The 27380-nt window shown below is 40.7% G+C and overlaps 1 protein-coding gene across 1 annotated transcript in view; it reads right to left on the bottom strand.

The window, feature by feature from the left end:
* yjefn3 (YjeF N-terminal domain containing 3) overlaps positions 1-27380 on the bottom strand; it is a 57802-nt gene that overhangs the window by 6977 nt on the left and 23445 nt on the right. Inside the window, exons 3-4 of the mRNA XM_080473899.1 lie at positions 9624-9732; positions 507-617 (exon numbers count right to left, since the gene is read on the bottom strand). Of these exons, the coding sequence (XP_080330025.1) occupies positions 507-617; positions 9624-9732 (220 nt within the window). The remainder of the gene's footprint in view (positions 1-506; positions 618-9623; positions 9733-27380) is intronic.

The following is a 27380-nucleotide window of genomic DNA, read 5'->3' as shown; positions in this document are numbered from 1 at the left end:
CAGACACATATGGTAAAGTGTATAGATGCATTCCTTTCTGAGCCAAAGATCCCAAAAACACATATCCAATATTTCCCTTCCAATAAAGCCATAGACTGGGGAAAGGCCACAGCTCCATGTATTGCCGTGAAAAGATACAGAGTTGTGATCAATGGCATGTTCACAGAGAACGAACCCCGACGACTGTAAACTTAACCACTGTGCAGCCGCCACTTCAGACATGATGGTTATGACATCACATCACAGCAGCAAGGCACAAGACGCCTTTAACGAGAGTAACAACAGCATGATATCATGACTGTCTGAGTACCCTTGCAGAGAAAGTAATGGGATAACTGCTCTGGGGCATTTGCAGCAGCTGAAACAAAATCCTGTAAAGCACTTGGAGCAAGTTTAACTTTGCAAGGCCATCAAAATGACTCTGTGTGCACTAGACTGTGTTTTATAGTCGATAACGTGTTGTAAACGGGCACTCGTGCCCTGCTGTACTTTCCAGGATTACTTACAAACATGCGCAGGTGTCGGGCACACACCAGTCCGATGGAGCCGTTCTGATCGGGACCACAGACCACCAGCACCGTGGGCTGCTTCTTTGATAGGGAGCTGAGCGGGTAGGCCTGGCGGAGCAAAGGGGGAGGCGCAGCGTTAGAAACAGAGCATGATGACAGAGAGAGGGAAAAGATGCAAGACAAAAAGGATGAGTTACATATGCAGAAATAGAAAGAGATATTCAAAGAGAACAATAGAACGAGCAAGAGGAAGATAGATTGTGTGGAATATTTAGTATTATCATCTGTTCCCCGCAAGCTTATTATTTGGCAGGCTATTCCATCTGCACCTGAGCCTTTCCATCATACTCTGAGTGCCCGACTGCAGCATGTCAAGGATGCCAGACGAGGGCAGAAACGGCACCAGCTCTACTGTCTCCTTTGTCTCTGAGGAAAGGTCCAATCTCATTAAAATAACCCGGACAGTAGTGGAAAAAATACCATTGTTCTCACTACTGGATGCTTCCATATATATATATATATATATATATATATATATATATATATATATATAAATAACACACTTTCCATCTCAGACCTGGCAAAGCTGCTGGCATCTGCCTCGTTTACTGGCCACACGATCCCTCATAAATCACTGCACACCTCCTTGAACTACTCAGGCATTTACCAGGGAAAACTGTCATCCTGAACGGCTAATCTCCCGTCTCCAGCACCTAAATAAACAGAAGCGCTTCATGAGTGAGTGCGCGAGGGCGAGCGTGCTTGTGTGTGTGTGTGTGTGTGTGTGTGTGGATACAAAATCATTACCGAAGGCCCCAAATGTGTCTAACTCGGTTTTCCACTGCTTCGTCAAAGCAGCAAAGTCACTGCCGCATTATGAAGTGTTTGATGAAGTGAGGAAGTTCATTGTGCGAGTTTAACTAGTTCTTGTTACATAACGTGAGTCTGATTTTTCATCGCTGCAAAGGTCAGAGCAAAACTTTATGAACAAGAAGGGGGGCTGGAAATTGAATGAAGACCAAGGTCATGAGGCAAAAACCTTCCAATTAGTGGCCAAGAAATGTGAGCTGGGACACAAGCTGTTATAATAATTAGCTGACTTTTATCACCGCTGTGAAAAGCCTGCGACAGCAGATCACAGAAATGCTTCAGATTTCAACCCTCAAATGATAATTCAAGTTGTTTTATAATTATAGTGCACATATAAAACCAAAGGATAATGTATTATTAGAATAATCCCGAATGCCTTAAAATAGACAAATGACCATGTCTTTGATACTTTCGGAACTAAATTAACACTGCGCCTATTTTTATTCTACTGGAGGCATGTTCTCTTAAATATAATGAAATCAGTCATGGTTAATCAGACAATTATTAAATGTAGGGTCTTTAAGTTTATTCGCCTAAATTACTCCCTACTAATGACTCCATTACAGCTGTGGTGGTCTGACCAAGTGTCTGTAGATCCTAATGAATCAATGACATGCTCATAAGTGTCTTTCCTCGATTCTTTTTCATTTCGTCATAAAAAATGTCTTTGTCAGAAAAGTACTTGCGCTGTAATTGGCACCTCTAATACAAGAACTTATAAATGTCATTCTGCCATGTGAGTCGAGTTGTAAACACGCTGTAGTCACACGTTAATGACCCTTTTCCTTTGCAGGCTGAAATAAAAAGATTCACATTTAATGCATGGTAAATGTTCGCGCTGGTTCTTCAAATTGGTTGCGATCGTTCAGTTTGGACCCGCGGTTTTCAGATAATAAAGATGAACTTGAAAGAAGCTGAAATTCCTCCACTGTGCATAAAAGTCATTTGCCTCCACTTTCAGTAATGTATTTGCCACAGGAGTAGGTTCACACGGAGAAAGAGGCCATTCCCCACATTGGATAATTGGATATAACAAGACTCAGAATCCATTAACTGGAGTGATGAATCCCAGAGAAGAGACAGCTGCCATTATCAAAATCATAACAGCTCAGCAGAGAAATCATCACACAAACTCAATGAGATGGAGAATAGAGTGTTATGGCCACTAAGGGACCACAGGACGGACGGTAATATTTAAAGAGAAACAAGGTAGTGATGGACAGGAGAAAGCAAGTGTCGTACATTTTCATTTGTACATTAAAGTTTTCACAGAGTTTCTCGCATTTCCAACCATTTGTCATGCTATTATAATTTATTGTTTGATTTTGGTTATGAGCAAATATATTCAAGTGGGAGCTTCTTCAATCTTAGGAAAAAAGATCCCCTCAAGCTCAATTCTTTAGAAATATCACAACTGGATGGATGGATGGATGGATGGAGTCATATTTAGCCCACTTAGTATTGTTACGTCAACATTATTGCAGTTATTGTCTTTACACATAATAATTAGTTCACTTGTATTTCATCCACATTTATTTTAAAACCCTTTAACTTTCATTATGTTTCAGTTCTTTTATTTCAATATACTTTGTTTAGAAGTATGAGTATTTTTAAGAGGTCAATTGAATTGAGTGTCTGCTATTGACAATGCCATTAAATACAGTTAAAAGTAACTAATACTTTAGTTCTCAAAAACAGTATTTTGCTTTGAGAATTTCAAGCAGCAATACTTCTTCTTGCAATTGTGATTCATTTCACTTCAGGCAGTCTGACAGTAATTGTACTCGAGTATATGTTTTCTGTACTCTTTCCACTCCTCAAACCTGCACGTTCAAAACCACATTCGAACTGCAAAGACTCAAGAGGAACATAAGCAACCAACATCTATAAGCTTGGCCGCGCCATGTCTTCCTTTATTTCTTGGAGCGCCCCTTTATTTTTATTTTATACATAAACTAACATGAGAAGGTTTTATGATCTCTTCTATGAATGTCGAGGGCCATCAGGAGAATCAGTGATATCAGTGCTGGAGCCATTTCATGCTGCTGGAGAAACCATTAGAGCCACACACTGCTGGAGGTGAGCAGCCATAAAGGGCTCAGGCCTCGATCAATTCACAGTTCAGATTCATTATGAGGCTTCTTTTTTTTTTTTTTTGTCCCTCTTTCTCGACAGAATAAAAAAAGAGAGGCTTGGTATTCTCACGCATATTTATTCAGACTGTATTCTAAAAGCAAGCTTGCACCGTGAACGGCGAATAAGTGAAAAGCATCAGCAAAACAGGTCCAAAAGAACATTTCTGATGTGATTCCAGCTGGTAATGCTGTGGATTGGGCTTTTCGGTTTATTTATTTATTCATCTTATGAAACATGACAAACGATGAGGACATTGATCAAACCTCTAAATAATCGCATCGCCTCCATGACCAAAATGTCTCTCCATTTCTGATGGACATCGCACACATTTATACCCGGCAGCAATTTTTTTTTTAGTCCAAAAGTATGTCACTTGTTTCAGATAGTTCAAACTGCCTCGGCAACCATTATTCAAAAGAAAAACAAGATTTAACTAGTCAGTTTGAAAGTCATAAATTCAGTTCAGATGTTCTCCAGTGTCTCTGATATTTATGATATTTTCAATATGCACGACTTTTCTACAAGCTCAGACAGGTGGTTTGTTGCATCTGTTCTGCAGGTTCGAGGCGAAGTCGCTTCTTTCTATTTGATGCCGTTTCCTTCACAGCGCGTTGTGTGCCGTTTTCTTAATGAGGACTGTGCACATACATTTTAGGATGCCCGTTAAAAACATCACACCTTTCTCTATTTAAAAACCAAGGACCATCATGCAGATGTTCAATACGCAGCCATCAGATGACACAGGTCTCTCGAGTGACTTTTTCTGCAACTGCCAAATCAACAAAATCAATGTTGTGCTTGTAAATAAGCGATTCTCTCCCAGAAACAGACCAGCAGCAGGTAGATGTCAGCATTCTCACCTCGCAGCAAACACTGCTTTTGATTATGGGATTATCAGTCTTACGTCCTTTCTTTCTCGCCCATGGGTTTTCTCTGGGTGCTTGAACTTGTTCTCACACTTCAAAAACATATTTGGAAGGGTTATTGGTGCTTTTAAATTGGTAATAGCTGTGCACTGTCTGCCGCTAAATGTAGGCTCTGTGATGGACTGACGACCTGTCCTTGGTGAGTCGATGTATAGTAACTGTACAAACTGTTGTTCTTATTCAGACAGATTTTTTCCATTGTACTTCTAATATACTGTAATGAAAGTAAATGCAGATGGTTGGGGCCATCGTTGACCCCTTTGAGGGCCACAAGAATTTCTGTCCTCACTTCAAGAGGGTTGGACAGTGTTTTATGAAACTGATATATGATCCTTTTTTTTTTTTTTTTAATATTGGCTTGCCAAATACAAATAATGGAGATGGGTCCGCCTGTGAGCTGTGGACAACCAGTTGCCCGTGTCTGCCATAGTCAGAAGCAATCTTTATGATATAGGTCACGTTTCACAGGCAAACGGAAAGAAAAACACTCATTTTCACACCTACAAGCAATTTATAGCCCCAAATTATCCTCGTGTTTTTTGGGGGGATTGTGTAGATGAGATTACCCAGAGAGAACCCACACATGTACGGGGCCAACATGCAAACTGCACAGAAAAGGTCCCCCAAGTCCAAACTCTGCACTGAGAAGAGAGGACTAACCACAGCTCCTCAGACTTTACAACCCCCACAAACACACACACACACACACACACACACACACACACACACACACACACACACACACACACACACACACACACACACACACACACACACACACACACACACACACACACACACACACACACACACACACACACACACACACACACACACACACACACACACACACACACACACACACACACACACACACACACACACACACACACACACACACACACACACACCTTTCCTGACTGTAATTGCGTCTCTGAGGGAATGCCTCTTTGAAATGAATGTTGTTCTATTAGAGGTACCTCTAATCAACCTGAAACACACACTGCGCCTGTGAAAACATGATCGACGTCCTAAAAACACAAATACACTCACATGTGCAGAATAATAGTGGCTTTTGTATTTGGTATCAAAGAGACCGAGTTAAAGTCTGGGGGCTCCTGTAAACGATGGATGAATTTATTGCTGCGGTCACAAGAATGTCTCCTGTCTCCACTCAGGTGTTGAAAAGTTTCAGACTAATACAGAAACGCACACACATACCCAGTCTGGACCCGGTTGCTATGGCCGCTGCTGCTGGAACAGTAAATGGATTACAGCACTCACAGATAAACCTGTAATATGTCTGGCATTGCGAGCACACAGTTTTATGGTGATTTGGGGCCCAAAAGCAGGACTGTGTCACATTAAATGGCCTTAAGGTGTTAAAACTGACAGTTACACATGTAGGTGTAAATGTTATGGATATGGGGTAAGCGGCTCGAGGATGCATCTTGTCAACAGAAAAAGGAAGCTAAAGTTTAAAAAGATAGCTCCCAAGTCAGATACACTTTATTGTGCCTTGTCATTTTAGTGGGAAACAACAACAATCTAGGTTATAAGGATATGTTAATAGCCTGTGCTACGTAAGATTCGAGGTTTGTTAAGGTTTAGGTAATGGTTTAGATTAACATTACCAGGACATATGTTCACGTTTACAGTGAATCTGGGGAAACAACTAGAAGTCACTGCAACACGCGTGTGCGTGTGCGCACATGCTTGTTTGTGTGGCATCGTTGGAGGCCAGTAACAGTAGGCCAGCAATGAAATCAGACTGTCTGCATCTCCTTCTGGTGTAATTTTCTTTAAATAGCGGTGATGTAATGTAAGCGGTGCAGTGTTGCTTGCGGCTGTGGGCAGCAGCGGTCCACAGCATCCATGCCGTGTTTGTCTAGTAAGGGAACACTGCTGAGGGTGGTGGAGGACGGCCAACAGTGGCTGATGATAATAGAGAGGAAGTGGACGTGGTGGGTTCAATCACACAGTCTGTGAGAAGAACATAATGTCTCCATTTTGACTGATGCTGCCACTCTGCCTGTCGTAGTGTTTACTTCTCTCTTTTTGGACCGCAACTCATTAGTGCTTTTTTCTTAAGGAAGATATTGTAGGTGTCTCATTTGGCTGTCAAGTCCAGAGGTGGGTCTCTTTTTGTCGCCTCTTGTCTCCTCTCCTTCTGACGGAAACAAAAAGTGTTTCTCCGTCTTGTAGCTCATATTCTTATTCAACACAGCGTGCTGAGGAGCCCACAGAGGAAAAAACAGTGTGGCGTTAAACTGAGCCAGTGGTCTGGTCAACGGGAACCACATGTGCTCCTGACAGGACTCTACCGAGTCTCACGCACACACATAAACACACATAAACACACACTGGCACAGTACAGATGCCAGTGCAGTGAAGCTTGTGCCACACAAGAGAGGAAGACCTGTGGTTTTGGCCCGGCACAGTTTGGTTAGGGATCGCTGCCACCGAGTGGGATGAGGTGTTCAGCCACCCAAAGGCTTAGAAGTAAATGTCAGTGAAACTTAGAACATTTCCTCCAGATAATGATCACATATTCTGTATGGAAGTTGATGCAAATTAGGAAAAATGTAAGTAAGAGCAGCTGTTAGCGTCTCGCCTTCATGTACAATCGAACCAGAAACTTGCCGAGTTTTGTGGCGATTACCACAGCTCAATGTGACGGAGCTGTGAGGGGAATGAGGGGAAATGTATGACCCTTGAAAATGCTTCGCTCAATGATACACGGTGGAGGCTATGAAAACATATCTGCTGGGGATGTTGAGGCCACAGTCTCATGACATTTCAATCGAGTTCTTTAGCTGTGACCCTCTACTGCACTTTTTCATTCCAAAATAAAGTCCTGGGGAAGATTCAAATGATGTATTTACACTATGTGTACTGTATCTTTACTATTTGGTCTCTTGAAGCAGGTTTTGCCTGGATGTGGAAAACCTTACTTGAGGACATGACTTTCGAGGGTTTCTGGTATTGAACAAAACTCTATTTGATGCATTTTAGAAAAAACCCACAAAAAACAGGAAGTGCACATGTTCCATAAAACCCTTGCTCCTTTTCCCACTAACAAGATCATTTACTTTGACATGGTACTGTGGCATAGAAACGGTGTAGATTCACACACAGCATAACTAATGGAACCTTTTGGCCTTTATAAAAGCTAAATTAAAAAGTACCATTTCAGACGCAAAGATGATTTTATCTCCTAGAGTCAAATGTCAGGATTTGTTAAGCATGATTGATTACAGATGATAATGATGATGATAATACTTGGAAAAAGTCCTCATATCTGCATTAACAATATGTTAATACAGATATTAACCTTGCATACTAACCATGCAGATATTAACTTGCGTGGATGACTTCCTCTTTCATATGAAAACATTGACCATATGTTAATGCAGTGGGCAGCCATATTGCAGCACCCCGGGGAGTTGATGGGGATGTTGCTCAAGGAGCCATAGTAGTGACCCGTCCACTGTGTGGCTCGAACCAGCAAACTCCTGCATTTCAGCTCTGCTTCTTTAACCACGGGGCCACCACTGCCCCAAAAACCTTTGCGGAAGAAGTTGATTTTCATGAGACCAGTTACAATAAAACCTTTAAAAAAAAAATTCCATTTAACAGAAGTTATTTTATCAAATAGTTCTCCAGGGATCACAAATGTTTTGTGGACCAGCACTGACTAGTTCGCCAACTTAATATTCTCAGGGTTGTTATTTTTACGCTTAAAAGTAACTCTAAAGTTAATATAATGCTGAAACCTTCCTAGTCATCCCTGCTTTCTACCGATTTTACATTCAAATCTACGACACCGTGACCTTAACCTAATCAAATCTGGAGAGTGTGAGCAATACAGCGAGGATGTTCATGACACCGGGTTTTGTTGTGTAATATTGTCGCCATTTTATTTTAACACAGAAATTCAGTTCGAGAAATAATTTCTCACTTTTCATTTCAGTTCATCGGTTCATGCTCTTAACCATTCAGTTAAAGAAAATTTTAAATTATATCGGAACAACCTGTCGATTCGAAGACAGTTCAAGAAGAATTACAACCGAACCACTGAAGGCTGTGGTCAAAAAAACTCCCAACGGTGTTGATGGAAAAACTAAACACAGTATTATTTGTCTACAATGAAGCACAGGTGTGGACTGGGTCCTCAGCAGTTGCACAATGCAGAGACTCCATGTCAGTTCAGATTTCTTTGTCACTTTTTGTTGGATGAATGTTACACCGTCAGTGCCAAACACTTGTGTGCATGACTTCATCTTGCATAAGAAAGAAAATTGCACCGTCTGAGCGTCGTGTATATTTTGTGGTTTGTCCGAGCAAACATCCACAAATGAAAAACAATTTGCAGCTGTGTTATTCTAGCCGGTGGAAAACAAACCGTGTTTGACAGATAATGAAATGATTCATGGAAAAGTCTGTCTGAGACGTGAAATAAATAAATTTCATGGTCAGTAATAATGATTGCAGTTGTCGGCTCCCGAGGATTGTGAACCCAGTCATGTTTGTTGGGTGTTTGGTTGAAGATGGCTGCAAATCAGTTTATCTTGTAGTGCAGAGCGTCTAATAAAACTGATAAATGGTGGTCTACGTGAGGTTTTGCTTTATATACCCTCACTGTGAATAAACATTTCAATTGTTTTCTTCTCTATGCTTAATGTTGTGACTGAAAATATTCCAGTTCCCATTTGTGTGGAAGCATTTCGTCGCATCATGGCTATATTTAATCTCGTTTAACACAAGGGTCCAGTGCTAGTTATGGAGTACGGCTTGTAAGAAAATGGATGAAAACACACAACTTCAATCACAACTCACATATTCAGCATAGAAAATGTAACCACTGTGCAGTGTCTGGTGCCTCCAGTTTAACGATCCACAGAAACAAGCTACTGAAAGCATAACGGCACAGCGAGTGCAACTGCCATAACATCATGCTGGAATGCTGTTTATTTGCAGTGGCTTTTATTTATAGCAATAAAAGCTGATGAAGTGGGTCGTGACCATAGAAATTTGGACCGCTCAGCGGAAGGAGACGGACTCATGGAGTTAGCCCCGTGCAGAAAGTACGCAAGAAAAAAATAAAATACTTCAACATTGGAGGGCATAAAAAAACAGACACATGACATCATGAGATCTGAACGGTAGAAGATGTGCAAACCTTAGTGATGGCGAGAGCGCACGCCTGTCCCCAAATCTCCGTCAGCTGCTGTAGTCCAAACTTGTAGTCCCTCAGTAGCTCCGTCTCAATGGCTGCAGCCTCCCCTTTACTGACAGACACAAGACAAGACAAAGTGTTGGTGACATACTTAAATGACTTTATATCAAATCCCAACGGCATTATGATCGTACTTATGTGAGGTGAGTTTTGTTTTGAGTTGTGGGGGAGTCGTTTTGACTTCAAATGCATGTTGTTCACCTCCTTTACTGCCAACTACACTTGTTACAGTTTGTTCTTTCTCCTGTTTTGAGTTAATAAAAAAAACAAAAACATTCATCCAGCACTCCTTTATACTTGCTTTATCCCGTTTAGAGTCACAGGGAGCTGGAGCCAATCCAAGCTGACACTGAATGAAAGGCAGGGAACACTGTGGACAGGTCGCCAATTATTCACAGAGCTCAGAAAATTACCGACAGACGCACACATTCACGCTTTGGGGCAATTCTGAGCAATCACTCAACGTAACATGCATGTCCTTGAATTGTTCTGCCTGCACACCACATGCAGTGACAACATGCAAACTCAACACAGAAAGGCAGAGTCCACAACGGAAGCAGGCCTCATAATGCACTTTTCTCAAATCTAAGAAAAATTATTAAAAAAAAAAAAAAAGCACACGTCTATCTGCTCCGTTTTTCAATATCCAATACGTAATGAAACAAATGTTTTTGAAAAAGAATGATGCGCCGTATAATTTCCTAACAAAGAGGGGCTTTTAGGAGAGTGCGAACGTTGTCTACTTTCAGGTATGCTTGAACGGGTGTCAATTATCTGTCGAAAGAACACGACGGGCATCGAGGTTTGTAGGTGTTAAACGGGGAGGTTTCTTCCAGGAAGCATGAACATGAAACTTGTGAAAGGACATGAGATCGATAAAAGTAGCAGTGGTCAGGCAGGTGGCAGAGAAGACGCTTATACAACCTCACAATGATGCATTTGTCAATATTTTCTCGTGCTCATGCATGTTCCCCCTGAACTGATTGCTGTGTTGCCTTCCCCTCCGGCTGCTCGCTGCATGTTGACAACGTGACTAATGCTGCTGTATTGAAGCCTGCTGGTGCCGCTTTTAGCACAGAGGTGTGTGTGTGTGTGTGTGTGTGTGTCAAATGTAGTGAGGAAGGCGCAGCAGTGAGCAGGTGACACTGCCAGTGACACAGCTGCTACAGCACCGACATCTATTCTTCAAAGGACGAGGATCAGGAACAATTCAAGTGAAATCATGAACATTTAAGGTCCACCTTCATGATGTGAGATCAGGCTCTGCGAAATAGAACCTATACCTTTTACTCTACAGACACCTGGTGGTCCTCACCAGTACTACAGCTCAAACAGAAAGTTGATGGAAAGATCCCTCTCAGGTGGAAACACAGCTCAATTATTTTTTTTTGCCTCATTTCAGAATGTATTTTTAAGTAGGACTCCAACATAATAAAAAAATCTATTTGTTTTCCATTTCAAAGTCACTCACCACATTACAAAGGTTCACTACGAACACTTGCAAGCCATTAATCACATGAGGATCGAAGTCTGAAAATGTTACCTAATCAAAAGTGGCTTAACAAGGTCTCCTGACTCAACTTTCACACCCATACCTGCCAAGAGATCCGGAGCTAATCGTCTGAGTGGAGGCAACTGCTGTGGGTGAGTGCATTTCTTTGCATTCCATCGTTTGTATTTTGTCTTGCTACGCCGTGTGTTTAAATAAAAAAAAACCTGGTGAACCTGCAGAAAAAATTGAAAATGTGACACGATCATCAGCTCTACAGTAAGATTAACCACTATATACTAGAGATCTTTGATATTTATCCTTTATTATGCATTAGTGTTTTCAAGAATCTGCTTTAAATTGAGTTGCTGAAATCAAAAGACGTCACTGATTTTTTAGAAAATATAAATACTCAATAATATTCAACAACTGTTTTTCTGCATTGTAATAATAAAGAATCATCCATGTCTGTCAACTGTTCAATCCCATCTAGTTTCTGGGTTAAAATTCTAGCAAATTCCAGATGAAGTCTCCATGATGTCTCCATTTGTTTTTGTTTGGGATTTTTTTTCAGGCTGAAAAATTATAATACAAACATCTGAATCACTGTTTATCTCTATTCTTTCATCAATTCTCTGTGTTTGTGTCTGAATGATTTTCGCGTATCTATGAAGAAAAATGCACTCACAAAGATCATTTTGTGCCTGTCGTCTCTGTTCCCTGTGCACGGTGCGGCCAATAATAGGCCTGCTTGTGCACCTTTATGTTCTCAGAAGACACAGCAGTGTGTGTGTGCGTGTTCACTTGTATTTCCGTAAGCCAGTGTATCCAAGTGGGGTTTCTGGCATTTACCTGTGCCAGTGGAGCGGCAGCAGCTGTCACCCACGGCTCACCTCAGGGAAGTTTCCTGAGTCACTGTGACAAGTTGATCTTTGGAAAGTTCACCTCAGTCCACAGGGTCCTCTCTGTGTTCTGCTGTACCAGACCGCAACATGGGGCTTCTTAACAGTTTTCCTGATCCAAATTGATTCTGCACAAGGATGGGCTAAGTTATGCATTTCTCTTTAAAACAGAAAGGAATACATAATTTAATATGTGTAAAATATAGGTGATGGTGTTAACAGGGGCAGGACTCTCAGCACAGGATGGGTAAGGTCCCAGGTAATTACTATTGATCTTCAGCATTACAGACAGAACAAAGTGCTGTGGGTATTCAGCTCAACAGCTGCTGGCTTGAGCCAAGAGGCTCTACCACGAGGGAGCGGTACACAGCGTACAAGACCAACAGATGGATGCCACACGCTGCCAGTCTTTTTAATATTCAGGATTGATCACGCTTACGGTAATTCCGAAACAAGTACAGTATATATTTACTTCAAATGACAAGAATCCATCAGAAAACCTTTTTTTTTTTTTTTTTTTTTTATAAAAGATTATGTTATTTCTAAATTGTACAAAGGTGAATATGAATATATGTGTGATGGAGGAGGTACAGTGCAGTGTGTCTACAGGAAAACAAAAAACGAATTGCCTGTTGAGTATTAGCTTCTGTTGCACATGCAGCCACAGTGGTTCGCCATCCAGCAGCCCGGAGGGACCGAGTTGATTTCCCCATGCGTGTGACGTTCTCCTGCTGTGTCGCACCCTCACTGTAGCGCTGCTTAACTATGATCGCAAATCTGTGTAATGAGTCTGTTTACCTTACACATGAGATAACATAAAATGAAACTTTAATAGCCCCCGTAGGGGATTTGGGACTGTGCTGCAACAAACCACAAAAGCATGTGCCAAGTAGATTAATATATTAATTGATTGTAATCATTTAAATAGCAATGGAAATGAGAGATTTCTCAGAAACAAAAAAAACCCTGGTGTTGAGAAGAGTGCTGCAAATACAAAAACTCAACATTAAAGCTATGTATATCGATGCCTTTTTGTTCCAAGAGACAATCATTTAAAAGTGTGATAAAGTAATAATCAAAGTAAATAAACTGTTAAAAAAAAACAAAAAAAAACAAGCTCGTTTAGTTTTACAGCAGTAATAGTACAAGCAGAACATACCTGCATCATAAATTTACCCGGTTATACCGGCCAATCAAACATCATTATTCTCCCGTGTCTCCTGCTGCGGAGCGTCTTTGTGTAATTTGTGTGACGAATATTCTCCTTAATCTCTGAAGGGCTTCTTTTCTGTTCAAGCTGCACAGGACTGAAATAGCCACATTTCACCACCTCCTCCCTCTCAGCTTGCCTAATTTCCACCTTTCCAGGGTGAGCTGCTGGCGAGATAAAAAAGCTTGATTAAAATAACTCAAAGTAGTCTACAAGCACCAACTCTCTACTCTCCGAGCAGAGCGCTCTGTCGAAGGGAAAAGCAAGTGGAACACAGACAATGTGTGTTTGATATCACCAAAATATCAAACTTGCACAATTGGGAATATAAGAATATAGCTTTTGGGGTGTTGTTTTATTTTGTTTGGAGTTTTTCTTTTCCTCATGAACGTTAACCCACACTGCCCTACTCCTGGGCCTTTGGGCTTTTCTGGTCTGTAGTTAGAAGCTCATTGTTACAAATTGAGCTGAATTTCAGTCATTTTTTCTCTGTTCTGCTCAGTTAATTGATACAATTCATCACCGTGGTGTAGGTCTGAAGACAAAAAAAATTACGTCTAAAGACATTTCCTGCAGGGTCACAGTAACAACAACAAAAAAATTAAAAAACTACTACTCACTCAACTACTATGATATCAGAGAGCATCACACAACTGTAAAAATCATTAAATACACTACTGTAAATGTTAGAACAAGAATACAGCAAACACTATAATACTGTAACCATCACACTACCTTAAAACCGCATTAAAAAATTAGATCTCAGACAATAAAACACTGTTAAAAATCATATTCAACAAATATTTACATTTATAAGCTAAAGTGTAGGTTTCGGATGCTTAACTTGTTTCAACGTCACAAATCTGTCCACACTTTTGAGTTTCTACATTTATCCAGATTTACTTTAGTATGAGATTTCTTCACACGATAGAAATTATACATTTTTCCCCATAACATTGCACACTTCAAGCATCGAGAAGGTTTGAGGCCAAACTGATAAGAGCATGACACATAGAGTTGACAGTCGTTTTGTGCATCTATCAGTGGGTTTGACACAAGACAGACTCAAAAAAGACATAACTGAGATTCAAGATACACCTGAAGTGAAAAGATAAAAAGTGGACACCTATTGAATGTGACGTATGTGAAGATGAAGTACCGACATGGCTGAAGAGTGAACCAGAGGACACCGACATAAGGATAATTCATGAGCAAGATATTCACCTAAACATGGCTTCCTCTTATAAAAAAAATTGATGAAAAAGTCAGCGGAATGAACAGAATTGTTGGCAGAAAATGTTCTCAAGAGCTGGAGTCTTTAATCGGAGAGCATTAGCTATATGGAGCCGAGATGCCAAACATGTGACTCACCAACTGTTTCGATCGTGTCTGTACTGATAATCTTGGAAAGTGTAAACATTGCAAAGAAAACAATTTCTGAATGAGAGTTACTGCGGTTTCGAATTCATTCAACGAGACGAGAAGAAGACGCAACAACACTGAGCCAAGAGATCAGCTAAGCATCTGTTTGCTATAGCATGAGCATCAAAAGCTGGGCGGGCCAATTTGTACAGAGCAACGACTGCAGCGATCCGGTCGAACCTGGAGGGAAACGACGTCCAGATCTCTGTGCAGATTTGCCAGATGAAACACAAAGTCGAGTCGTCCGTAACATGTTTGGACGCAGGAAAATTCATATAGACAATTACAGGCTGCAGACACGGAACATTCCACTGTATTGTGCACCTGGAGGCAAAATGTTCATCCCTCCGTCTTTTATATTGCTTTCTTCAGTCATTTATTTGGTCATTCCCAGCTGACTCAGGTGAAGGGTGAGGACACGTCACTAATTCGTCAGAGGACAAACACAGAGAGAGACGCTCACGTTCACGTCTATGGGTAATTTAGAACTATTTGCCTCAAATGTGTGCCAGACTGTGGGAGGATATTAGATTACATGCATAGAAACCAACACACAAACATATAAAAGTCCCCAACCCGGACTTCAACCGGGGACATTCTCACTATGAGGTGGGAACGCGAACCACGACACCACTGCCTGGCTCCACATGATGTTTTTCCTTACAAATTTCAACGTATTCAGGTTTTGTGAAGGTCGATATTTAATAAAATATAGACTTTTTCTTTATGTACTCCTCTTTGCACAAACAGATTAAAACATGTGAGAGCTTGTCAATCACAGGTTACGATCATTTTACTCTTGTGGACCATTTAAGATCAAACTGGGCTGGCAAGATCAGTTTAAGACCCTTACATTACAACTTCTTTCATCTGTAGTGATACTCCAGTGATGCAATTTACCACCTCCTATTTTTTATTTTTTTTAATAATCCCCATTATCATACTTGTGGGTGCATAAAAGCTGTGTCACCAACTTTTACACTGTGTCTGACTCGTGAGCAGCAGTGACACCACATGAAAGTGATTGCACATTTAATGTAGTGTAATCAACTGAACTGCACCCGCGAGTGGAAGGACATGTGCATGAGGGGGGACGGCTCCGGATGGGTAATAATTAGTCAGACTCTTGCCGTGAAGAGAGCAGAGAGAAAGTGAAATAATAAAAAGGGACTGTTCATTAGTTTCGCAGTCTGTGTTTCTCACGAGTTTTTGCCCATGATCTGTCTGCCTCCTGCTCCATCGACGACTCAGCAGCCATTCGTGACGCTCCGACATGAAAAATGTTGACAAGAAGACCACTACTCTTTGATGTCTCTCTCGGCCCTGTTTAGATTAATAATCTGACATTTCCATACAAATGAACGCCTATTCTTGATGGTCTGCCACAGGTTGTAGCACAGGGTGACGATTCCACCTGAGAACCGTAAAAGCTTTTGTGCTTTTCATTGTTATGCAAACGAGGTTTCTCCGGAAGAAGAGGAGTCGACAACTGGTGGAAAAACCAAAGAAAATGAAATAGTGGAGTATTCTCTGAATAACAAGTAAGTTCTCACAGAAAAGTTTTCTCTGCATGACCTTTAAAAACACACATCTTGGGATTAAAAGAAAAGAAAAACGTGTAGCCTAAATATATCAATCTAATGTACCGGACTTAGTTTTTTTTAATCAGCTATCTTGGCTTTTTTTTCTTTTTTTAAATTGGGCATCGGATTGTGTATATTCAAAATATTACTATCAATACTTTAGTGACGTTTTCGGCAAACATTTGCATCTGGGTGCTCTCATGGGTTACTCACAGGAAAACTGTCGATGTATGAATTTGGCCATCGTAGTTCGGTATACAAAAAAGCTTGCGTCTTGCTAATAGGTAGGGATGAAGAGATTAAATATTTAAAAGCAACAGCACACAATCAAAAGCTTCAAGTGTACAAAGTGTCTACTTGCCGACATTTTCTTTTGGTCAACACATTTCTCCTTGTGACAGTAAGCATGAAGGTATTATTGAGATCAGATTAGTACAAGTGCATCATGAGTGTGTCAGCGCCATGTTAGTGCTTCTGCTGGAGCTGAAACTGGTTTGAAATAATCAACAGCACAAAGAAACATATATATATATATATATATATATATATATATATATGTGTTGTTGTTTTTTTTTGTAACATTATTCTGTACCTAAGTACAAAAATATCAAGTGAAAATTGTACTTAGTTGCTTTCTTTATTTACATTTTTATTATTCTGACAAAATATCATACACGGGCAACTGTAAATATTTCTTCCAAAATGTGTGACAACAAAATACCTTATATATCAGCCATCTTTCTTGATAATGAAATTGAAGTGTGTTAATAGCACCAAAGTTATTGAAAATTCCAAAATCCTCGTATAACATTTTCAGCAAAGGCAATAATGTATGGAAATGCCAAACCAACACGAGGGATATTGAATCCTTGGCTTCCAGTAAGGCTTCAAGGCTCTTAAAATTGGTCATCTATATGTGCAATGCATCTAGCATAGATGAATCATACTTAATGAATCTGCTAAGTCTGCTGAATTATACACATCAATCAATACTCTATGAATTGCAAAGTGAGTGGAAAGGCTGCAGGACTGTGTGGGAGGCTGATACGGGTTTCTCTTTCATTTCAGTCAATTGTTTTAATACATGTTTGAGCTATTCTATGTATCTAAAAATAGATATGAAAAACAAGATTTCATATAACCGTATGCTGTTCTAGTGGTTCCCACTAAACCGGGAATCTTTTCCACTGTGTTTTTCCTTTGTTTCACTTCCATCCGCCACTCAGGGGCACCTCCCTCAGTCACTGCTCTGCTCGTTGATCTTCAGCGTTGCTTATCTCGCCTTATCAGTCACTCCAGTTTACAGTTTTTCATTTTCTTTCTCTGAATTATCTTCTTCTGCCACTCCCAGCCTCCCAATCCACCAGCCTCCGTCTCTCTCCATCCCTGCTGCTCTGATGAAGGTTCACTGAACCAGAGTGATGGCAGATGGACGAGTGGCAGTAACAGCCAAAGACGAGAGAAAATACTAAGCGAGCACTTGGGAGAGGAAGCACCCTGGTCAAATTAATACTGTGTGGTTTGTTTTTTTTTATTGTTTTTTTTTTTTATTTACAGGTTTTTGAGCAGAAAAGAGCTCTCAGAGCAAAAGGCATAGGATGAGCTTTGGATTCATTCTAACACATTTCAAGTCTCACTTTTATCCCTACCCCGACTATAACCTCATTAGATATTCAACCTTGTTCCAGATAAAAGGTTTGGGTGATAATTGTGTTCTGGTGCTGATGGGCAGTCATGTTCATATTCTGCTAGGCATTGAAGCAGCTCGTACTTGGTTTCTAAAGTCTCCATGGCAATTATACCTAGATTGTGGGTGGGCTTTCCCAGGCGTAAATCTGTATCTGATTTAACACGCATCATCTCACGACACCTTTCATCATCTCCAACACCTCCTGGAGTGAGCCTCCAGGAAGTCCCTCAGCATCCAGCTAAGAGATGATGTAAAGGGTGAAACTGACAGGGGGGAGGGCAGGAGAGCAGTGCAGGGAGGTTCAGACTGAAAGAGCCTAAACTTAAGTACACAGATATACTTTTGTTCATAAATATGAGTGTGAAATTGGATACTGTTTTTTATTTTTTAAAACCTCTGAATACGAACATCAACAGTGAAGAGTGTCACTGGATTTATGGTCGCCTGCCTATATGAAGGACGGTGTTTCAGTCCGCCCTCTCACCCTATCAATGTGTTGAAGTGCCTCTGGGCAAGAAACTGAACAGCAACACGCCCCTAATTGTGGGCAAGTTGAGCCCCTTGCATGGCAGCCATGGCCATTATTGTGTGAGTGTGAACTAATAGGCGCATGTGAGGAATCATGTGTTGAGACTGCTCAGGATGGAAAATGTGCTGCACTGGGAGAGTCCATTTTCAATTCACATGATGGTTTACCCTACTTTTGACTTTGAAGTAAAAAATGTCATGATTTGGTCCAAATAAAACCAACCACTTTATTTTGTGTATGCAGACCTTTAAAATCCAATGCATGCTGTGATTTAATGCTGAAGCACAAAATATATTACGTTACAAGTGTTTTTTGAATTTTAATTTATCAACAACACACTTCACAGAATGTTTCAGAAAATGTCTCGCATTTACTGGGTCCGTACAGAGTGAAGATGATAAGTGTTAAAATAGATCATTTTTGGAATAGCAAACATTTGCGCCCATGTTATGAAATGGTCTGGACAGACTTGTTTTTGCACCTTGAGCAACATTAAAAAAAAAAAAAAAAAAGGGATTGGCTGTGATATCGCAAGATAAATCTTTTTTTTTTTTAACTAATTTATTTAATTAAGAATAAAACAAACACAATATAGCAAAACTAAACACGCATTACATTATTAACATCAACATGCAAAAGGTACAGTATTGTCTGGTAGGACTGCACGGGGGAGGAAGGAAAGACACGACCACAATAGAGAGATGGAAGGTCTTACAGTGACATTTGAATTTGGTAAAAAAAAAACTACATAGTGCAGCTGTGATACATTCGCAGGTCATAGATTCTTCAACTAGAAAATGACCCCAAACACAAAGCTAAAAGTGTCTAAGAACACCTGAGAGTGTGTGTGGAATGGCTTTCTTTGAACTCTGATCTGAAACACCACAAACTTACAGAATGAAGAAGACACAGATCAAAACCTGAGACAAATGGATTAGTTTACTCAGAGAGTGGACTAAACTACCACCTGGCAAGCAAAGAGGTCCCACAAAGAGGAGCTACAAAGCCGGTACGTTTTGAAAATAAATTGTCTTCAGAGGTCTTAGATTGATCAACTGAGTCAATGTTTTTACGATAAAGACAATTGGCTAAATCAAAATGTCTGACTTCTATCTAATATAAAACAGAGAAAATGTAATTGTTTTTGTCAGCTTCAAGTGATCCCTTGGAGGATTGTCAAGATCTGTAGTAACATCACCAGCAGCCAAAAACACAAGTGAGCGTGAGTCAGTGAAAGGCGTCATCGCCTTTTAACAGCCCTCGTACGACTGCTGCAAGCTCACAGACACAGTCAGTGCTTCTCTTTACATTTTGATGGGTGAGGAGATCAGGTGCAATGGCGGTGTGGGCGTCTTGTGAACGGCCTCAGCTGGCAGATGGGAGCTGGCCCTGTGCCTCCATATGGTCCCATTCTAACTGCTCAGCATGAGCATGACATGCTGTTCAATTTTTATCAAATCAGGATGTCGCGTCTCCTTCAGGCAATAATCTAGGACGGACTGCATGTAATGCGTGTGTGAGAGAGGCGCGTGCACACAATAACTCCAGTCGCATCTTTTTTTTTTTTTTTTTTTTCTTTTTTTTTTAAATCAGACCTAATCAGTTTAGCTGTCCGCTCATGTTCCGGTACAAAGAGACAGACATTTTTTTTTAGAAAAATCCCAATCAGTGGCTCCTGCGTTTTGCTCACGACTCATTTCATCGAACAGGAGCCATGGACCTTCAGGCAAAAGCAATAAACATAAATAACATTTACCTAAAGCCGCAGGTGTTAGACAGCTCGTTTCTGTGTTATACGTTTAAAGATGTGTAGCAGTCGGTGGGAGGACGTGTTTTTATTACTGTTATGTAGACCGCAATCTGTTTGGATATTCACTTTATAGGGATTTGTCGTCCATTTAAAAAAAAAAAGAAAAAAGAATCTTTGTAAGTAAACATAGTTACCTTTAAATAATTGTAATTATTAGGTTAAAAAATAAATTTTAACACCAGACTAAAGTTAGAGTTATGCCGTGGTTAGTGTGAGGATTCTAGTCATACACGAGGTTACATTACATCGGAATTTAAGTCAAAGTTAATACAAAGATATGGGAATATGAAACAAGTGAGCCATATGGACAATAAGGTGGTTTTGTGAGAAGACAAGCTTTAAGCTTAGGATAAGGTTAAGGATCAGAGCTAGAGGTAGTTTAAAGTCAGGTATTAGAGCAGAACATGTAAGTGTGTGTGAGCACATGTGTGTGTGTGTGTGTGTGTGTCACCCATGTCATCATGAGGGCCCAACATTTTGGGGGCCATAAGGGAAATCATTCCATGTGATTAATGGTAAACAATATCACTGGAATAATTTCAAGGTAATGGTCTGCAGAAAATGAATGTATGACTGTTCAGCAACATAAGCCGTGCATGTGTGTGTGTGTGTGTGTGTGTGTGTCCTGTCCACTCAACGGTTGATAATTAGATGTGATTTTATTTTAGCATGCGATCATATAGGGAGAAGGGCAGTTATCTAGAAGGATGAACTCACAGACATTCACCTGCTGCACAGATGCACTGAGGCACAACTTGACATAAAAAGCACAAGACGTATATATGCACTGACACACCCGTGTGCTCACGGGTCGCACCATCCAATGCCCTCAGAGTGGTTTGCAATCCATTCTCCTTTTTGTCCAGATTATCCATTAACGGCCTCTGCCTTAGCTTTGGACCCAGCCACATCACTTTCAGGCCAAAAGCCATCGGGAGGATGGGGTTGTCACAACTCATTCATTTCCAATCATGCACAGTTTTGTCCTCCAGGTAATCGAGGAAGAGCGCACAATGGCTAACACGTTTAGAAGGGGGCTAGTCAGGAGAGGCTCAGCCTCCGACTTATGCCTGTTGCCGAGTGACCTGAAGTTTAACAGCGCCACTGTCTCAGTTGCCCTAAGCTTGTCTTCGAATTCAATCTGGGTGCAGTCTTATAGGAGTGCTTCCCTCTGACCCAGTTTGAACTCGACAGCGCACGTATTAGATCCAAACCTCAACTAATATCTAAGACCAAAATGTAGATTTTCTTTTTTTTTTTTTCAGCTCAATACATTGAAAACTAGCATGGACTGATGGCAGCTCGTATCATATAAAGATGACCTAATTCCAGTCCCTTGTGTGCCCCTAACGCACAGTCCCAATGCCATAGCAACCGCTGCCAAACTATACATAGCATCGCATACATGGAAAAAAAATTTTTTCACAATCCTTCATATGTCTGATATTACTTTTATGGAATAGTTCATCCTTTATGCGAATGTGCCAGTCCACTGTAACATCAGTTACAATAGGCTCCTTTCAAGAGCAGCCTGTTCACATGAGCACATGATTTGACCCACTTTGCAGAAGGTTTTAACCAAGAATATATGGAAGATGCACTGAAAGAAAAATCCTCAATTTTACAATTGTTCCTTATTTTATAGAAGCAATCATCTGAATATTATATTGATGGGGGCGACATTTCAGGGTTTGCACTGGGGAGTAGCGGTTCATGCTCTCACTTCACAAACAGATAATAGGTTTGGCCCAGTTTGGGGGCTTTTCTGTGTGTGGAGTTTTCATGTTTCCCCGTGCATGTGAGGGTTTTCTTCAGGTCACGCTCTGGTTTCTTCTCTCAGTTCAAAAACGTGAATTTGACATTAACGGGTGAGTTTGAATTGCTCATAAGTATGAATGCGAGACTGTGATTGTCTGTCTCTCCGTTTCTGCCCTGTGATTGACAGGTGACCTGTCCAGGGTGCACGTTGCCTTCACCCATCGTCAGCAGCTAATATTAAAACTAAAAAGTGCACGTCATTAAAAGGATCTGGTTATCACAGAGAGATTGTTTATGCTTTAATGACACTAGGGATTCACCTGAAAACGAAAAGCCTCTTAGTGAAGTACACTCAGGAAGGATCTTAGAAACTAGAACAGTCCTTTGTGGGATTTGATGAAGTGTATGAGAAATGCTGCTTTCCAAGGACGAATCACTGAAATGGTGAAAAACACATCATTGCAATAGTTTCCACGCTGATTATGGCACTCAAATGTTTTTTTTGCCACTTCTGGTGGACGCAAAAATACAAATAACACCACTAACTAGAGCAAAGAGCCCGATACTGAGAAAGACTGGCTTTTCAAACCAGACTATTGTTCTGCTCGTATTTGTGTAATATTCGTACAGTTTATTCAGCTAGATTTTCCTTCATTGTTGTATTGTGGGCTGAACTCACAATACAGCAAAACTCAGTATTACAGAAACAAAAACACAGAACTATGAGACAGTCGCTGAGGTTTATTCATTTTTTGTTAGACATAACTGTATTATAAGCTCTCACAATATTGACAACGTGTCCGAAATGTCCACAACACAGCGTAGAGCAGAAAGGACTCCATGCTGGGCTGCAATAAAATGTGGAAAGCCACTGTAAGTGAGAAGTCTAAACTATTATAGTAATATAACAAAAATTAATGGGTAGATGGTGAGGGCAGGGAGAGGCAGACAGGGAGAACAGAGGGAGAGAAAGTGACACAGTATAATTAGAACGGCCGCCACCGGCTGCACAGAGACACAAAGGAACAACTCAGACTAATAAAGCCCTGCCATGAAGAGGGCAATCTTTCGGCAGCCCCCTGTGCTCTGTGCGACTGAATAAACACTTTTCCTCTGGCTGCAAACCGCAAGCACCATAACTCGCTGAAGCGATTTGAGCCGGTGTTTAATCAGCATCAGCCATCTATCATTACAAGGACTAATGCAACTGGGAGTGGATCGGACCACTGTAACTACCATAAGAAGAAACACTTGTGGTTTCGTTGTTTCATAAGACTGTGCATGGTGCCACAAGGCTTCTGTCTGGGCGTCTGCCGGACACAGAGAAGCAGAGTGGGGAAAATATCGCAACGATAACAAACGTGGAGGGAAAAGATCGAGGATAGATGCTGAATATATGTGCAAATTGAAAATGTGTGCACATTTACTTATATCTTATTACGGATATGCAAGAGGGAAAGATTAGCGAAGAGTATGATGTATATTTATCACGAGAAAAAAAAGAGGAAATTTCATGTGACTGCAATCACTGCATTGTCATACCCCTTTGCCCTGCCTTCTATATGATGTATTTTACTGTCATTTTCCCAATTGCCTAATTCTTGTAGATTTTAAGATACTATCGATGACTGATGAAATAGAATGAATTTTTGACTACTACAATGTTTTATGGTGATCAGACTTCTGTAGATGATTTAGAAGGAACACAGAGAAGCATTAAGTCCAACAATCCATCCCAAACGATGGCGGCAAAAACCCGATATCCGACTCAGCGACAGTCAAGAGCCATTATAGAGCACGGAAAACAAACATCAAATAGCCATAAAATACAATTATTCTTAATACTTGTAAGGCGATATGTGCTCTAAATGTGATTTCTGATTGTAATGAAATCAACCAAAGGATCCATTAAATTGTGTGACAAGGGGATGGATGAGCGGAGGAGCAGCGGAGAGCGTGAGGAGGCGGCCCGAGGGAGGCGCTCGGGAGGGAGGTTTCGCGACCCACCTGAGTCCCATCAGGGACTAATTACCTCCCTCCTCTCTCACGGTAGTGTGGCTGGGAGGCATTAAAAGGACGCCTCAGGGGGAGGAGGAATGACAAACGCTAAAGTAAATGTTCAGAAGCAAGCTGACTCCGCGTCTCCATCTTGAATATCTCACACCAAATCTCGTATTCCAAACTGACAAGAGGCGATATGAGAAAGTACGCAAACGTGGCAAACTGCGTAATCCCATAATAAGATGGACTGAGCTTGTGGGGCTGAACACCTTTCCCTCAGTTGTTCTGGCTTTCAAGAGTGAAGTACTTCATTTCATCAATATTATATTCAGTCTTGCCAATTTTGATGTTAAAGGAGACATATCATGCTTTTAAATCCTTCCTTTTTACATATAAATCATACAGTTGTGGTCTATACAACGCGGAACTGCAATGCTTGGGTCTGAATTCCTCATCATTATAGCTCCACAGGCCCCTTTTCAACCCCTTTTCTGATGTGCTTCTGAGAGCAACTCGTTTTGGGGCGGTCTCTTCAAATGCAAATGAGACACTTCATACCCCGCCTCCTCTCCAGGTTGCAGAGGTGACACTCGGTTCAACGTCACCCTGTTCGGCCATCTTTGTAGTTTGATAGAACAGATACAATTATCTAGCGGCGCAGAAACTTTATATTCACACATTATTTACAAAATGTCAACAACGGAAGATTTGTCCATCCAGCCATACATGTTGGAGCCAGAGTCGGACCCGAGATGAAAATGACGATGATGCACCTACAGAACAACGTCTTCATATGGATGTAACGCAATGGTGTGTTACTATATTTACACTAACTTCTCCATCCATGCCCACTACTACAATACTGCCTGTATTACAACGACTATTTAACACAGAAGTTACATTATAATCTAAAACGAGCACACAGCGCTAACATATGAAGACGGTGCAACTGCTAATGCTAACAAAACAATGACAGGGACGTCTTATCATCACACTTTTTAGCGTTATATACAGCTTACCGAAGTGCTCTGTTCGTCGTCTCCATAGATAGAAGGAACTGACCGCTCAATCAGACCAAGTCTTTCGGCAAATCCTTCTTTATACTGGCGGAGGTTGCTGAAGCAGTCGTCCTTAAAGTGCTTCGCGCACACAAAAATGACCTTACCCACAGATGTGGGTACATTTCTGTGAAAAATAAAACTCAACCAGGCACTTCGAAAAGGTTCTGATGCTGGGAGACGGTGTAACGAAGCTTGTGGGTTACTACATCCAACAACCGAACATTTCGACTTATCCTCTCGTAACTTCGGTTGGACTACAAAATCGCAGCGAGAAACAAAAATGGCGGATTGCTCGAAATGTCGATGTCCTAATTTGGCAGTTCCGCTGAGAATACTGTGACGTCATTGTTCAAAAAACGTAATAGAGAATAGAAAAATCGAAACCGATCGCAAAATATGACCAAAACAGAATATAAAGATATCAACGGAGCACCTGAAGAGACTACTTTGAACTTTTCTGTACTTCTAAACACTCTAAATATACAACAAAATGCATTTAAGGGCTAAAAAAGTGGATTTAGCATGATATGTCCCCTTTAAACCATTAAACCATGAAGCAGATGGCACGTTATCAGAACCTCTCCTTCACTGTTGGGGACAATGCTGAAGACACAATTACAAGAAGCGACAAGAGCTTTCAGTTCAAACAGTGCAAAAATAAAAGAAGGAAGAAGAAAAAAACCTATCAAAGCAATACAAAGCATGTCTCGTCTCAACAGTTTTATCACTTCTACCAGTATTTATTATCTTGCTGAGAAACAGTTGGAGAGCAAACAAAGATGTGAATACTTGTCTTGCATTCATCAGGTGAACCCAACAACTGTTCCCAGATAATAAAACACCAGTGCTGTGACTACAGTTCGTTTTACTGCCAGCTCGGTCCATAAAAGTACTACAAATTTAACAGACACGGGACAGGTAATGATATACTAAGGAAGATCACAATAGTCTACTTTAGTACTCTAATGCATCAATGGTCTTAAAGCTTATACTGGATTTACCCTAGTTTTTATTACATCTGCATATGTTTTGTACAAACAGATATGACCCTCATTTGACTATATTGACGTGTGGCCTGAGACTTTTTTTTTTTTTCCGCTCAAGGTAAGATATAGAATAGCTTTATTTATTGTAGATAAACCGAAAAGTTAGCCTTAAGCACCACTTTCCATATGACAAAACGTGAAAGCCGGGACACCGTCAGACCAGTGCAAAAGACAATCAACAACAGCATGACTTGAATTTTACAGAGTGCCCCCTTAAAGGACCGTTCATCCATCCCTCATCCATCTTCACTTTATCGACACTATAAGGCTGCAGAGAAGCTACACCCAGTCCAGCGCAAAGCAAACACAGAGAGATCCACAATCACTTAAACACACAGCCAATTTAGAGTCATCAATTCATCTATCAAGCTCGTCTTTGGATTGGGGCAAGGCAATTACTTTACAACATATGTAATTATGTTCCTTGAGCCACAAAAAAAAAAAAAAAAATGTTAGATTCATTTTTTTAATCGACATAGCATTTATTGCATTGTGTCATCTATGCATGTTATGTCCACTTGACCCACATTGTACTCCGGACCCACATTAACAGTGCTCGTCACTGATGAATGATTATTAAAGTAATTAGTCTTTACCCAATAAACCTGTTGAGACCTTTCAGCAAAAATGTTTGCGTGTTTCCTTTTTTGACTTTTATTGTGCATTTACATGTGCCATCACTTCAGTGACAAATGAAATGCATGACGAGAGCAAAAAGTGTTCCCACACTCACACACGACTTGTAAAATGAATACTATCAAAACACTAAATTGAGAACGCAGAATAGTTGATACTTCATGTATCCTGGTACTAAAGCTGAAAAATTGCTTTTGAAAATACTTTATAATTAACGTTCTACCCTAGACATGCACCAGTCATATCAGTCGTCTCCAGAAGAACAGAGAAACAGCTCAAATGGTATTAAAAGCAGTCTACATAATGTGATGTACACTGTTGATGTCCATCCCCGGACTTCGGAGGCCCTGAAGAGACGTCTGTGGGTCTCGTCTCAGCTCAGCTGGTTTGATCTGGTTAACAAAAGACTAATCTCCTTCCTGCTCACACTTTTTATAGCTGGGTTTTTTTGTAGCTCTGCCAATAAAAGGAGAGATACCCCCGGCAAAGCTAAGAGAGGACAAAAAAAAAAGAAAATGAGAATGATGCTACTGCTGAAAACTCTTCAAGGCTTGCTTTGAACT

Source organism: Lipophrys pholis (genome assembly GCF_963383615.2).
Source record: "Lipophrys pholis genome assembly, chromosome: 10".
Lineage (NCBI taxonomy): Eukaryota > Metazoa > Chordata > Actinopteri > Blenniiformes > Blenniidae > Lipophrys > Lipophrys pholis.
This window is presented reverse-complemented; position numbering and strand designations above follow the sequence as displayed.